Below are 13,949 nucleotides of genomic sequence, written 5' to 3'. Positions count from 1 at the left end.
TACCAATTCTCTGCCAGATGCACTCGAGCTCTAAGGACCATATGAAGTACTAATGTGTTTTATATGAGTTAAATAACAGCGCTTGTGCTAGGGGAGATTGATTTCTAGAGGAGAGGGTGAACCTGCTGACATGGTCAAATATTTGATAATGTTTCAGGTTGCCGATGAAGAGAATCTTCCTTCTTTCTTCTCCTTTGTTCTCTTTGTCCCTCAGGATACTCCTGCCTACATACACACCATTCTGCTTTCCTTTTTCCTCCCCTCTTTCTTTTGTGAGGTTAAGGTATTTAGTTAGCACATTTGCAGTCAAGAGCATTGTTTAGTTTTTCTCTCCATTTCCTATCCATTTTCTACTAAAATGATGCTGGTTCTGGAGCCTCAACTTCAGAACCCCTAAGGGGACATGGTTATAGAAAAGAAAAAAAGAAAAAGAAAAAAAGAGAAATACGTACGTTTCGTTGCAGTTTCCAGTTGAAATGAAAACTTGAGCCAGTAAAACTCCTACAGATTTTATTCCTTTCTACAAAAAGTATGATTTACAGGGCTAGAGTTTTTATTAAGAAACCCTAATTTCACACAATTCATTGCACAATATTGTATTATGACTCCAAAATTTTTTACATGTTGCAACATTTGAAAATCAGTACTTAATACCTACGTAGAAGCACAATATTGTATTATGAATCCTTACTTTGGTGGATGTCATTTTTATGTAATTTTTGCATTCATTAACACTATCGGGTAAGTTTAGGATTGAGTTTGGTGTAGGGGGTATTTCCAACACGACTGAACATGAACTTTTGGCGACACTTACCGGACACACACACACACAAATAATACACACACACAGAGAGATGTTTTCTCTGCCCACATCTATAATTCATTGCAGCAGGGCAGCTCTCTCTCTCTCTCTCTCTCTCTCTCTCTCTCTCTCTCTCTCTCTCTCTCTCTCTCACTCACACACACACACACACACAAACTCACTCACACACACACACACACACACACACACACACACACACACACACACACACACAGACACATTGAGTCAGTAATTAACACTGCTGATGGTTGTGTGACTAAGCAGAACTGCCACGCTGCAATCGCAGAGTTTCACTTCAGTTTGAGCAGCATCATACACCGTTAGCTGGAAACACTGTTATCTGTGCAGTACATGCAGTAAACAGTGGAGAGCATTGTAAACAGGATGGGAAAACAGTATTACACCCACTACCAATCAAATACACTTTTTTTTCCTCTGTGAGTAAATATGCAATATTTACCAGCCACTGTGGTGGGCAACTTTTTACACAAAAGCCTTGATTGTTAAAAGCCAGTGTGAGACAGTGACTCTCTTGTTGAAGTAGCACCTTTGAGTATATTATGAGAAACAGGCAGAATAAAAGCTGGCAAAGCATGTGTCTGATTGACTGTTTGTCTGGATCTTCAAGCTTTTTTTGCATTCTGCCTTTTCTGCCACAATTTTGCTTGCACGTTTTCATGCATGTCAGAGGTTTTCAGACTGTTTTTTTTTCCCCCCTGACATGAACTTGAGCCTTGAAGAGGTTCACAAAAGATGCATATTATGAACTTAAAAGCAACCCAGGTTTGCTTCTTAACGTTTTGCTTTTGTATTATATTCCTTTTTTATAGATGAATAAATGAATGAATCAATCAATCAATCAAACAATGAATCGGTCAATGAATGAATGAATGAATGAATGAATGAATTAGTTAATTAAAATGGAAGCTATTAAGAATAAAGTAGTAACTAATAAAGTTACAAGCTACTCAAACTTCAAAACTACGAATAGTTCACTGACAGTTATGCCTGCAAGCTGAGATACATATTCAACATTAAACAAATCACACACTTCAGCTTTAACCTTGTAATTTCTGCCATTTCTAATGAAGTCAGCCATCTGGCAAGTTGTTCTGTTGTATTTACTCCCTAAAGCTGTTTTTGAGTTGATTTTGACATACACGCACACACACATGCATACATAATACATCAAAACCATGCCTTCACATCATGCATCTTATGCACACACAGTCACACACACTTCTGCAGCACGACTCAAGTGTGTTTGAGTCTGACATTCTGTGATATAGTGCCCATCTGTGTGTCCGTAAAGGAAACAGAGGCACAGTGACAGAATTAAATGGATAAGTAAACAAATGTCTGTGTGCAGGCTGTAGCTAATGAACACAGTGCTGAGGTGTTTGACACTGGAGGCAGGAGCAGAACTGATCAGCTGATGTTGTAGATTTAGACTCAGAGCTGATGGATGCAGACATCTTTAAGATGTGACCTATATTTTTTAGTATTCTCTTTGAGTTCCTCTCAAGTCATGGAGTTGTATGTGCGTGTGTTTGTGTCCCTACAGACCCACATTGTGAGCCAGCTGTTGAAGCACAAAGCCGATCCTACTCTCCTGAACTGCAACCAGGACAAGCCCTCAGGTATAAACACGCACAACATTTCAGTGACTGATGCTGGTATCTAGGAGGAGGTGTATATATTATTACTATTATAAATAATATTAATAATAATTTCACAGCAAAAGTGTATATGAATGGTGAGAATATAGCTTTCACACAGAATATAGCTGAAACCGAACTTGTCAGGGATGTGTTACACATTTGTACCCCTGTGTTTAAGTGTGTTAGACTGTTCTTCCTCTCTAGAGCTTTCTGTTGGGTGTGAATGTTTCATAGCTGAGCAGATTCATTCAGTTCTCTGTTTCTCTGTTCGCCTCTGTGCTGATGTCTGTGGAACTGCTTCCACTAGCCTGTGGCTCTGGATGGTTAATGTAACAACTACTGTCACAGCTAATTGAAGCCTAGAGATTTCAAGGGAAATATAGTGAGAAACAAGAGTTTGCTGTTTTCCAAAAAAAGAGAAAAAAAGAAAAAAAGATTTTGATGTACTGTGACAACATTCACATTTCAAAACTCTCACACAATGGACCATTTTCACATTTCCGGGTTTGTGTTTATCGGAAGTGGTAATAGTTGTGTTTGGTTTAAGTTCAATGAATGGGAGAGTATCACAAATATATTTTTTGCATTCCCATTTGCTCAAATAGTAAAAGGAAAACTCCATGATAGTGTTTTTGTGACTTTCAATAAAAGGAAAAAAAATAGAGAGAGACTCATAACGGTAGTCAGAAGAGAGAACGATGTCAAATTTACCGACGCTGCATTAGAAACACCCTTGCATTAGCGTTAACTGTTTTTTTTTTTTTTTTTGTAATTTGATGCAAAGGTGATATAATACAAAAAATAGTGTTATACATGTACATACACACACACAAAAAAAATACTAATATGAAAAACTTTCGAGGATTAACAATGCTGATGACCATTAAACACTTCATCACAGTCTTGTGAAAAGGGTCCATTCATTTATGGAAACCTACCTGCAAAAAAAAAAAAAAAAAAAAAAAAACGGGTTACAGAGAAACATTTATATATTTGGCAGACCCTTTTATTCAAAGTGACCTTCACTGCATTCAAATCATATACGTTTTTGTCAGTAACCAGGGAATCAAACTTACATGATCTTGGCATTGCTAGGGCTGTTATTCCTGTTAAATTTACAATATAAATCTGTTTGCCAGAAATTCATCTTAACAAACTAAAGTGATAATGTTTTGTGTTGAAGGATGGCATAGTGGTACCTGTATGTTTTACAACTCATAACCATATATTTTTATTTTTATTAACTAATCCTAATATACCAAGTTACCTGAACTGTAAAAAAACAAAAAAAAAATACAACAACAACAAAAATATGTCCAGTGTCTTATGTAGATGGTGGGCATAGTAATACAAACGACGACAAAACATCAGCAGGGTAACACGCACACACACACACACACACACACACACACACACACACATTTTTACACCCCCCGATGACCTGGGATGAAACACAGAGCCAAATTAAATCCTTTCTTCTCACTTAAAGTCTCTTTAGAGAGCAGAGTATATATCTGATGTTCAGAGAGAATGTGTGTGATTAGAGGATCGCTCTCTTGGGTGTCACTTTCCTGCAATAAGAAAGACAAAAGGCTGGTTCCTTACAGTTCCTATCATGGGGGACTGGTTATCTGCCTCCCCGTCCCCTAATCAGAGCACAGATGGATCAATCTGCATCAGGGCTCAATGCCCATCTCTGTATGGCCACATCCATGTGAGGAACAGCAGGGGCTGAGCTACAGAGGGATAAGGGAGTAAATCGATTGGGCACCAGGGAAAATCATGGCTCAAAATGATATTATAAATGCTGTCTTTAGTCACTAATAACATTTTGAAGTGATACTCACTTTTGACTTTCAGTAAGATGATTTCTATACTGACCCACTATGACTTTGGTTTTTATAGATATGGCTGCTACTGAGCAGATTGCAGAGATGCTGATGAGAGCAGAGGAATTCTTGGTACAGAGACAGACAGACCCCTCGGCTCCGCCTCCACAATCAGAAGAGCACTGCACAGAGGCCAACCAGGACAGCAGCCTGCCTGTAAAGAAATTGTATGTACAGGTTACAGACATACAGTTTATGATTCAGAGAATGTGTTGCCAATCCATGGACTTGAACACTCTAGATTTTACAGAGTTCAGTTCTCAGCAGGAAGTGATTAGCAAATTTAGACTGACATTCAGGCTAAAATGACCTTCCTAGGCTAGTAGGTATATAGTAAAATTATAGATTTATATCAGGATTTGAAATGAGCAGGGGCTTGAGGTTAAAATGCCACCAAAGTGACTAAAAATGTCACAAAATTCAACATAATGCCCCAGTATGAATACATATAATGTACATTTATAACATTTTATAAATAGTCAATATTAGTATACATGTTATAATTATTCAGTATAAAGTTTTTTTTGTTTGTTTTTTTTTTTAATATCAGCACAGTCAGCAAAAGTTCTATAGATAAAATGTTAATAAGCCACAGCAAAACATTGTGCATCTTCAAGAAACACAATGGTGTTTGTTACTGAATGAATCAGTTGAGCAAATGATTTAGTGACCCATTTATCAAGTCAGTTACTTGCTTTGTTCCTGGATGAATCAGCTATTATGAATTAATCGTTTGAATGAATGGTGTTTTTATTTTCATATTTAAAGTACCATTTAATTTTCTAATAATTTTATATTTCCATATTCAACATTTTAAAGCTTTCTTATAATATTTAGGCAATTGTAATAACAGCGTAAATGCATTCATGCCACCTCTGAGCTGCATTAAACAGTCTGTGTGAATGCACCTAAATGCCACTTCAGATGCAGATTCTGTGCCACCATGGCACCATGGATTTTCTTGATACTGATTTCTTTCTTTTTTATTTTCTTCCTTTAGGGCTACCATGGCTCTTCCAATCTCTAGAAGGGACAGTTTGTTGGAGAAGGAGGCCATGTTCAGGGACTCAGGAGGAGCTCTGACACAGCAGCCTTCACTTGATAACGGGCTGGATGGATCCTATCCCAGTGCTGCAGGAAAACTGGAGCAGGTCAGAGGAGACTTGGGATAATTCCTCTAAAGAATGTATAAAAAAGTCTATAATGTATATATTTTGGTCATTAATCTGAAACAAAGCATTATAAAGCATGCAAGCTCTGTTCCAAAGCACAGTGACACAATTGCATGTACAGTACACCATTTAAGGCATCATGGGTAGGATTTTAAGTTGGATGCTACCCTGAAAATCTAGGTTTTATTATATAGCTTAAATATGCACAATAATCTATAAACTGAACCAATCATATAAATTCACTAGCACAAAGCAATTGCATTCTATACTGATCTTGCAAATTCAGAGTGATTTGTCTTGTTCCCAACGGGTAATAGAGAGAAGCGAATAACATCTAATACACTTAATTTCCGTCTCAGCACAGCAGGTTTGGGATTAATGCATTTGAGAAAGTCTTGGCCTGCTACTGGAGAGCAGCAAGTAGAATCAGTCATCGTTTGGAAGTAGAGAGCCTCAGTAATCTATCCCACTGCACACGCTGACCCCACTCACCCTGAGGATGACCCCTGACCTTTGAAGAAAATCAGTTCCCTTACTTTCATTCCTGCAGTGCTGTGTGTGCTTATAGTTAAGTGTATGTGTGTTTTTTAGGAAGGAGAAAGTAGATTTTGTGTCTATTTTAGACAACATTTACAATGCATTTACACTACCATTGAAAAGTTTGGGGTCAGTATGGTTTTTATTTTTTATACTGAATACTTGCGGAATACTTTTATTTAGCAAGGGTGCATTGAATTGATCAAAAGTGATAGTAAAGATCTTTAGAATGTTACACAATTTCAAATAAATGCTACAAACAAGTAAATAAATTAAAATCATGGTTTCCACAAAAATATTAAGCAGCACAATTGTTTGCACCGTTGATAGTAATAGGTTTTTTTTTTTTTTTTTTTTTTTTTTTTTAAGCAGCAAATTGGCATATTATAAACCCAGGGGTGTTTTTTTTTTTTAAAGGTCTAATAGTTTATGGCCTAAGCATGATTATGTGAATAATTTGAATATTTCAGATTTCATAGTAAGTAAGGGATGCTCAGATTGATCGGCTAGCGATCGCTATTGGCTGATAATTGCTTTGGGAAATTTGATCCGCAGTCTCTGATGTTTTGTCGTGAGAGGTTTGCAGCGGCACCATCTCATTGAAATCAGGCTTGTGCTGTGTGTAAGCTATTGTGCAACAATTGCCCCATTATTAAAAACAAAAATGCACTGCATGATCAAACATTTAGGTGAGATAATTATATTTAAAAAAATAAATAAATAAATAAGGGTCACCTAGGAGGAGAATTCCCCCCATTTTCAAAAATAAAATTCAGGCCCTGAATAAATGTCTGTAAAAATCCTGATTGGAGCATCATTATAAATAATTCTACATGATAAAAAGAAGGCTTCAAAAAGATCAGTATTGGTAATCGTATCGGCAGATACTGCTTCCTGTGATCGACGATCGGTGACCGTCTCCAAAAGTCCTGACCAGAGCACCCTTAATCATAAGGAATGTTTTTGTGTTCCAGGTGAAACTAATGCCTCCCGCTCCTAATGATGACCTTGCATCCCTCAGTGAGCTCACAGACAGCAGCCTGCTCTACGAGATGCAGAAGCGATTTGCTAACGACCAGATATATGTACGTAAATACGCAAACACACACAATCATTGGGCTGTAATGAAGCATGCAGTTCGTTACTCAGAATTATGTTTCAACCATGTCTCTTCCTAAAGCCTCAAATCAAGAATAAACACAGTTAGGAACCCAACCCTCAGTCTAGCCTTTCATTCTCTGTCTTAACTCAGTCTGAAGGAGCTGATGTCCGGATTCTGGCCTCTATCATACACTCTGTGGTCTTTCACCAAGCCATCCGGTCCAGTGTGCCTTTCACACACACACACACACACACACACACACACACACACACACACACACACACACACACACACTGCTGGATCTCTTGTCGTGAGGTCTTGGAGAGTGGCCAAGGCCTCTGATTGTAGCGTGGCCAGGGACTGGTGTTTGGATGGCAGCCCTCTAGGTCTCACTGTATTCAGGCCAAAGACTTGAGCCAGCCCTGGGGGAGATGAAAAGACATTCTTACATTGACTCGCTGTTAACGGCTGTTGTCGTTACTGCTACTATTACCACAATGGCTGTCCCTACTATAAATCTTGGCTACTGACATTTATTATAAGTTTTGATGCTACTATAATCCTACAGCTGTACTAACTTAATTATTCTTGATTCTATCTCTGCCACCATGGATACTGTCAACGCCATTACTGCTATTCATATTTAAAGGGCCATATTCTACATTATTTTAGCATTTCAGTATTATTATTATTATTTTCACCAAAGTCTATGTACAGTACAATGTTAGATTAGGTTTCTCGCTCCAAATACTGGTGGTTAAGTTTTTATATGATAATTTTCTTTTTTTTTTTTATTCTGAGTATTGGTATTTATATTTTTGTTTTTGATTCTGACTTTTAATATCAGTTAATGATAGGCTAACGTTTTCATATAAGTGACTTACAATGGCTTGCCTGACTAACAATCTGTTTGAATTGTTTGAACAATTTGAATTGACTTATAACTCTCAACTATTTATTTGCATCATCATTCAAACTTTCACAGAAGTCTTCAGTAGGTCATATTTCAGTTTTATATTACTAGGTTTCCACTTCAAATATGGGTGTATCATTAAATTGTTAGTTTTTTTTTTTTTTTTTTTTTTTTTTTTGTTTTTGTTAAACTGTCACACTGTAAAAAAAACAAAATAATAATAAATAAAATATATGTAATACTAATATTATTTACCATATATGTATAAAACAAAATATATATATAATAATATATATATCCTTTTATATAGAATTAAGTAAAAGAATTGACTTAAGTCAAATGTTTTTGAACACAAAGAATTTACTTAAGTTCAAATTGAATGTAATATTAATTTATTTTAAGTCCTTTTGGACCCACTTTAGTAGGACTTCATGTGATTTCATAATTCTGTAGTCATTGAAATATGGTTAAAGTGTACTGCTGAATGTACTGACAAGCAATTATAGTTAACTAAAATGTGCTTTTAATGTAATTTCTATTGAAACTTGTGTGTCATGTATTTAAATATTTGCAGATTTGCAATGAAATTGCAGATTTAGAATATTTAAAATGCATTAACTTTAAAGGCAGTATTGAATAACACTAAACTTATAATCGAGTACTTTACATGTGCTTTAGTATGGTATGGTACACTGAATGATTTTATTTCAAAAGACTAATTCTTAGCGTGGGCAATTCGGAAAAGCATCCATTTTTGCATGTTTATTCTGTTATTCTGTCCATAAGGAGAGTTGTCTGTTCTTGTGAATCAATTAAGAGTTTGATTATAAGAATAAATGCATTTCTATATTCATCTCCCTCCTCACCGTGGATCATCTGAGCAGGCCTGCGGTCTATGGCTGCTCACGGACAGTAATGCCTGGATGTCGACTACACACTGTGCTCGTTCATGACCAGTGCCAAATCTATGCTTAATGGCCACTGCTATTCCCACACTTTACAATGGGCCATAATGAAGTCTCCCTACTGAGGCCAATATGGAGGGAGAGAGCAGAGATGGGGGCTTTTGTGTTACACTGTAATGGGGTCTAATGATATCTGTCATTACGGCAGAGATGGATAAGAGATGGTGATGGTTACTGATCGTTTCACGAGAGATGGAAAGAGTGAGAGATGCCAGACATGCACTTTGTAAGAGGGGATTGATCCATGTTTCCTTCAGCAGATGAGAAGTCCAGTCTGATGATGTTAGGTTTTTTTTTTTTTTTTTTTAGTTTTTAGTTTTTTTACTTTAGTCTCATCAAAGTAAATGGTTAAAACATGTTCTCTGAGAAAGAGTCCAAGTATGCCTGTGTGTCTGTATTCATCCAATGTGCTGTGAAAGATTTGTGAAACTGACACTAAAAGGTTACTGACCTTCAGGCTGTGATTGAGAACACACTAGTATAACACAACAGCAACCTAGTCCTCTATTCCCAGCAGGCATTGCTGTCGTCTCGGTGATAACAGGGCTTGTAATAGAGTAATCTGACCAGGAGCAAGAAATAAGGCTGGTGCAGCTGACCCTCTCGAGAGATAAATTAGCAGTTGGCCTGTACTGATACCCTCAGGACTCATGAGAGCCATTGTACCGTAGCTGCTGCTGCAGGAGGAAATATTATGTGGTGTTTAAGGTGGGAGTTTATCTGAAATAGCTGATGCCACAATAATTGATATGGAAAAATTACTTTGCCACACATAGCAGAGATGTGTATTGGCTTTTATAGGCAAGTTCAAATTCTACTTTTATTCAGGAAGGACTCATAAAATTGATCAAAAGTGACATGACTTTTGTAATCTTGGAAAAGTTTGTATTTCAAACACATGCTGTTCCTTATAACTTACTATTTATCACAGAATTCTGAAAAGTGTCATTTGTAATTGTATCAAAAATATGTGAAAAATAGTCTTACAAGTCTTAAAAACAGTGATTAATTCATCCTGAAAAGCTGTCACTTTATCAACCTGATAAACTCAACAGTAGTTTGAAGTAGAAAGGTGTGTCCTTCAATCCCAGAAGCTGAGTAGCCCCAACCAAACAGAATCACCTTATTGATTTCAGACCGTTTTTGTCATTAGACTGTGGGCATGTTGAGGCTAAAACTGGTAAAAGTTAACCATGTGTACTTTTTTCCCTTTTGTCTTTTCAGACCTACATTGGACACATTCTTCTCCTTATTAACCCTTATAAGGACCTGCCCATCTACTCTAATCTCGTAAGTACAGAGACATGCATTCAGTGTTGTTTTTATATCAAATAAATGTTTAATTCTTCAGCAGTGTGAGTATTCATCTCTCTCTAATTAGAGAACATTTTAAGCTGTTCTCTGGTTCGCACTCTGTAAGCATAGCGCAGCACTTTCAATTCTAACAGGACTTGATCTCTTGATGAATTATGCATGGCCTTCCTGACAGTGATAGCATATTCAACAAACAGCGCTCACTTCCTTTGCTCTCTTCATCTACCGTTAAGATCCATACTCCTCCTTCTTCTATTTATTTCTGTATCTTCCTTCGGGGTTGTTAGAGGTTCTCAAGTTTAGCCTCCGTCCAGCCCGCCTGCCGTCGCCTCTGATACAGCTGGCTGTCCACGGGACGGCAGAGTTTATGAGAGCACACTCATCAGGGACAAGCAGCATGTGCCACCCGCCGCTAAGAAAAATAAAAGATGTCAAGATGACCATCTGTTTGCTGTAACGCTTTACTGGCACGTGAAGGGGAGTTGAGGAGTGGATGAAATGCACACACACTTTATAAATGATATGCAGTGGGTCCATTGGGACATCTGTCCCCTGTCGGCCCCTGCATCAGAGACTCATTTCAGGCATGATTTCTCCAGTGTGTCCCCCAGATTGGGGCTCAGAGTCAGAATGACGCATTGAGAGAGAAGGACATATGCACTGCCATCTGTGATGGCCTCAGACCACCATCATGCTCATGTTACATCACCTGACCCCCTTTATCATAAACTTTAATCCAGGTCTGTATATCAATCTCTGTCCTTCAGTACACAGCTTCCATCTTGTCCCTCCAAATTGTCCAAGTGCCTCTGCTGAGCTAATTTCCTGTCAGTCATAGCGACTGGAGGCTAAAATCCACAATAAAAGTGAAAGATGAAAAACAATCTAACCACAGTAAAGATCTGTTTGTGTGTATATGATTTCTTTCTTTCTTTTTTCCCTTCTTTTCTTTGGTTTCTGATTTTGTTATGGTTTTTTGTTTTGTGTTTGTTTTGTTTGTGTATGTGTGTTGTGGTCTTTATTTTAATGTTTTGTTTCTTTGAATTTTTTGTTTTGTTTTATTTTATTTATTTTATTTTTTGGTTTGTGCTTTGTTTGAATTTGTTGTTTTAATTTATTTATTTATTATTTTTTAATCTGTGTTTTTGCTTCTTTTGGTTTATTTTGTTTGATTTTTTTGTTTTTATTTAAATGTTTTTTTGTTTGTTTGTTTGTTTTTTATCTGTGTTTTTGCTTTTTGTTTGCCTTGGTTTTCTCTGTGTGTGTGTAAATGTGTTTTGTGTGTGTGTTTTGTTTGATACTTTTAAATGCTTTTTTGGTTTTGGTTTTATGTGTTGTGTTTATCAGTTTGTGTCTTAAATATTTGTATTTTTATTTTATTTTATTTTTTGTGTTTTATTTTATTTATTTATTTATTTATTTTTATTTTTTTTTTGTGAGGGTTTTTTTTTTTTTTGCTTTGTTTTTATTCATGCAAAGGATTGTGGGATATAACCGGCAGTGAAATTAGCCTCTATGCTGCCTTGTAAAATCAGATGAATGAGTTCCACAGTAGTTGTCAAAATGTTAAACAAACATAGACTGTAACAAAGGTTCACTGGCACACATTGCATATATAATGCTTGTTAAGGCTGCAATTTTTGTGATTAATACACAGCTTGTGTCTTGCCCAATCTTCCTCTGTCCTTGCTGTGACCTCTATGGCTCTGCCATACAGTATGTGTGTTGTGTCTCAGTGGTAAAGGTTGATCTCAGCTTTAGCCTTTTTTCCCCCAAATTGGGCTAAAATTACACAGCAAGTGTAATACCTGTATTTAAAATTGCATTTCTTACGAAAAAATACCGGTGTTTATATGGCAAGAAAGAACAAGTTGATTTCAGGTTTTTATTTTTAGTGTTGTTTTAATTAAATTTGCATGAAAGCCACTTTGCTCAGCGTTTTGTTTTCAGTCACATGGACCCAAGAATCTAATCTCTGTGCAGAAAGTGGATATAAATGTTTAATAAGTGCACGCAAATGCAATCACAATTCAGTATGCAAACAAATGTAAGGATAAACTAATCAGTGATAATCATGTCACAATGACATCGTTGCTGATGGTCACATTTTGAATTTAAATTGCTCAAGTACAACATTTCCAGAAGGCAAAAACAGACAATACAGCTAAGATGTAAGACCTGAAATTGTCTACAAAAAAAAGTTTTAAATGTCTAAAGAGTGTTTAAATAGGCTTTACGTTAATTGCTTCAGGCTTAATTAACTTCAGGAGCTTAATGCGCGGAGCTTTAGAACTAATCCTGACCAGAGCGCTTGAAAAAAAAAAAACACTAATGAAGTGAACAGGTCATGGGAAATTAACAGTGTTATGTAAATGTTTCTCTTTCTGTCTCTCAGGTCAGTCAGCTGTATCTGAGCTCCAGTGGTCGTCTGTGTTCCTCTCTTCCGCCTCATATCTTCTCTTCAGCTGAGCGTGCTTATCACATGATGCTGCAGGAGCGACGCCCACAGTGCTTCATCATCAGGTGCCACTGACATGCATAACATCCCCATACTTGTCGTACATTCTTAACACATTTTCATGTTTTATTTGCACAGTCAGCAGTTAATTGACTATTAATATTAACTGAATATTAATAATAATAATATTGTATTAACCTTCAGTTAACTGAAACAGCAAAAGTGTCTTGCATCTTACATCAGGTTGGCTTCATCAGGATGGTTGTGATTCCTCTCGAGGTGGATGCACTATTATGTTCTAAATCACAATGACTAAAAAAGCATGTCCTAAAACTGTTGGCCTTAAACTGTCCTGTGGCTCTAAAATAGATTATACACATCTTGTGCAGCTTTGTCACTGCTTTAGCTGACAGTTTTGGCCCAGTTCACAACAGTGGTGACCTGTGCGATACTTGATGCGCTGAGTTATGAAATCAAAAACCATGGGTATCTCCAATTCTGTACAACTGATGAAGCTGCCTGGATGAATGGTCCAAACATCTCAAATACAGTGTTTAACTTTGGGGCATAGGAGCGATCTGAAAATGGCGATAATTGAAAACAGAAAGTTATACATTTCATAAAAGCTTCCTCAGATACTGTATAAATATTCATCAGGGGAATATCTGGGTATTTTAGAATTTCAGGCATAGAGAAGTTATTGATAGTAATTAGAAAGTAATTAATGCAATGTTAAAAGTGTTATGACTTTTTAAGGGTTACATGTTTAACAAGCTTTTATTTAATTTTATTAAAATTTTATGACATTTTAAACGTTTTAGTTAAAGTTTACATGTTTAATAAACTTTTATTTAAAAGTATAAAAATAAAATAAATATTTTATTGACAACGTTTTGCTGTAAGTTCCCAATGTTTATTCATTGACTAACAACGAACCATACTTTTGTTACAGTATTAAATAATCTTCGCTAATGCTGGTTCATTTTTATGTTTCATGTTAACTTTGGTCTATTAAATAATAAATATATATATATATATATATATAATATATATATATATATATATATATATATATATATATATATATATATATATATATATATATTAAAATATTA

The 13,949-nt window shown here is 36.2% G+C and overlaps 1 protein-coding gene across 1 annotated transcript in view; it reads left to right on the top strand.

Annotated features, from left to right (window-relative positions):
- The window catches only part of LOC109088153 (unconventional myosin-XVI-like), a 116,270-nt gene that overhangs the window by 47,366 nt on the left and 54,955 nt on the right, over positions 1-13,949 (top strand). The window contains 6 exon segments of the mRNA XM_042763079.1: positions 2,388-2,463; positions 4,390-4,540; positions 5,374-5,524; positions 7,057-7,167; positions 10,287-10,352; positions 12,772-12,899. Coding sequence (XP_042619013.1) covers positions 2,388-2,463; positions 4,390-4,540; positions 5,374-5,524; positions 7,057-7,167; positions 10,287-10,352; positions 12,772-12,899 — 683 coding nt within the window.

The sequence above is a fragment of the Cyprinus carpio genome, chromosome A9 (genome assembly GCF_018340385.1).
Source record: "Cyprinus carpio isolate SPL01 chromosome A9, ASM1834038v1, whole genome shotgun sequence".
Classification (NCBI taxonomy): domain Eukaryota; kingdom Metazoa; phylum Chordata; class Actinopteri; order Cypriniformes; family Cyprinidae; genus Cyprinus; species Cyprinus carpio.
The sequence above is the reverse complement of the archived record's forward strand: the minus strand, read 5'-3'. Positions and strand labels throughout refer to the sequence as shown.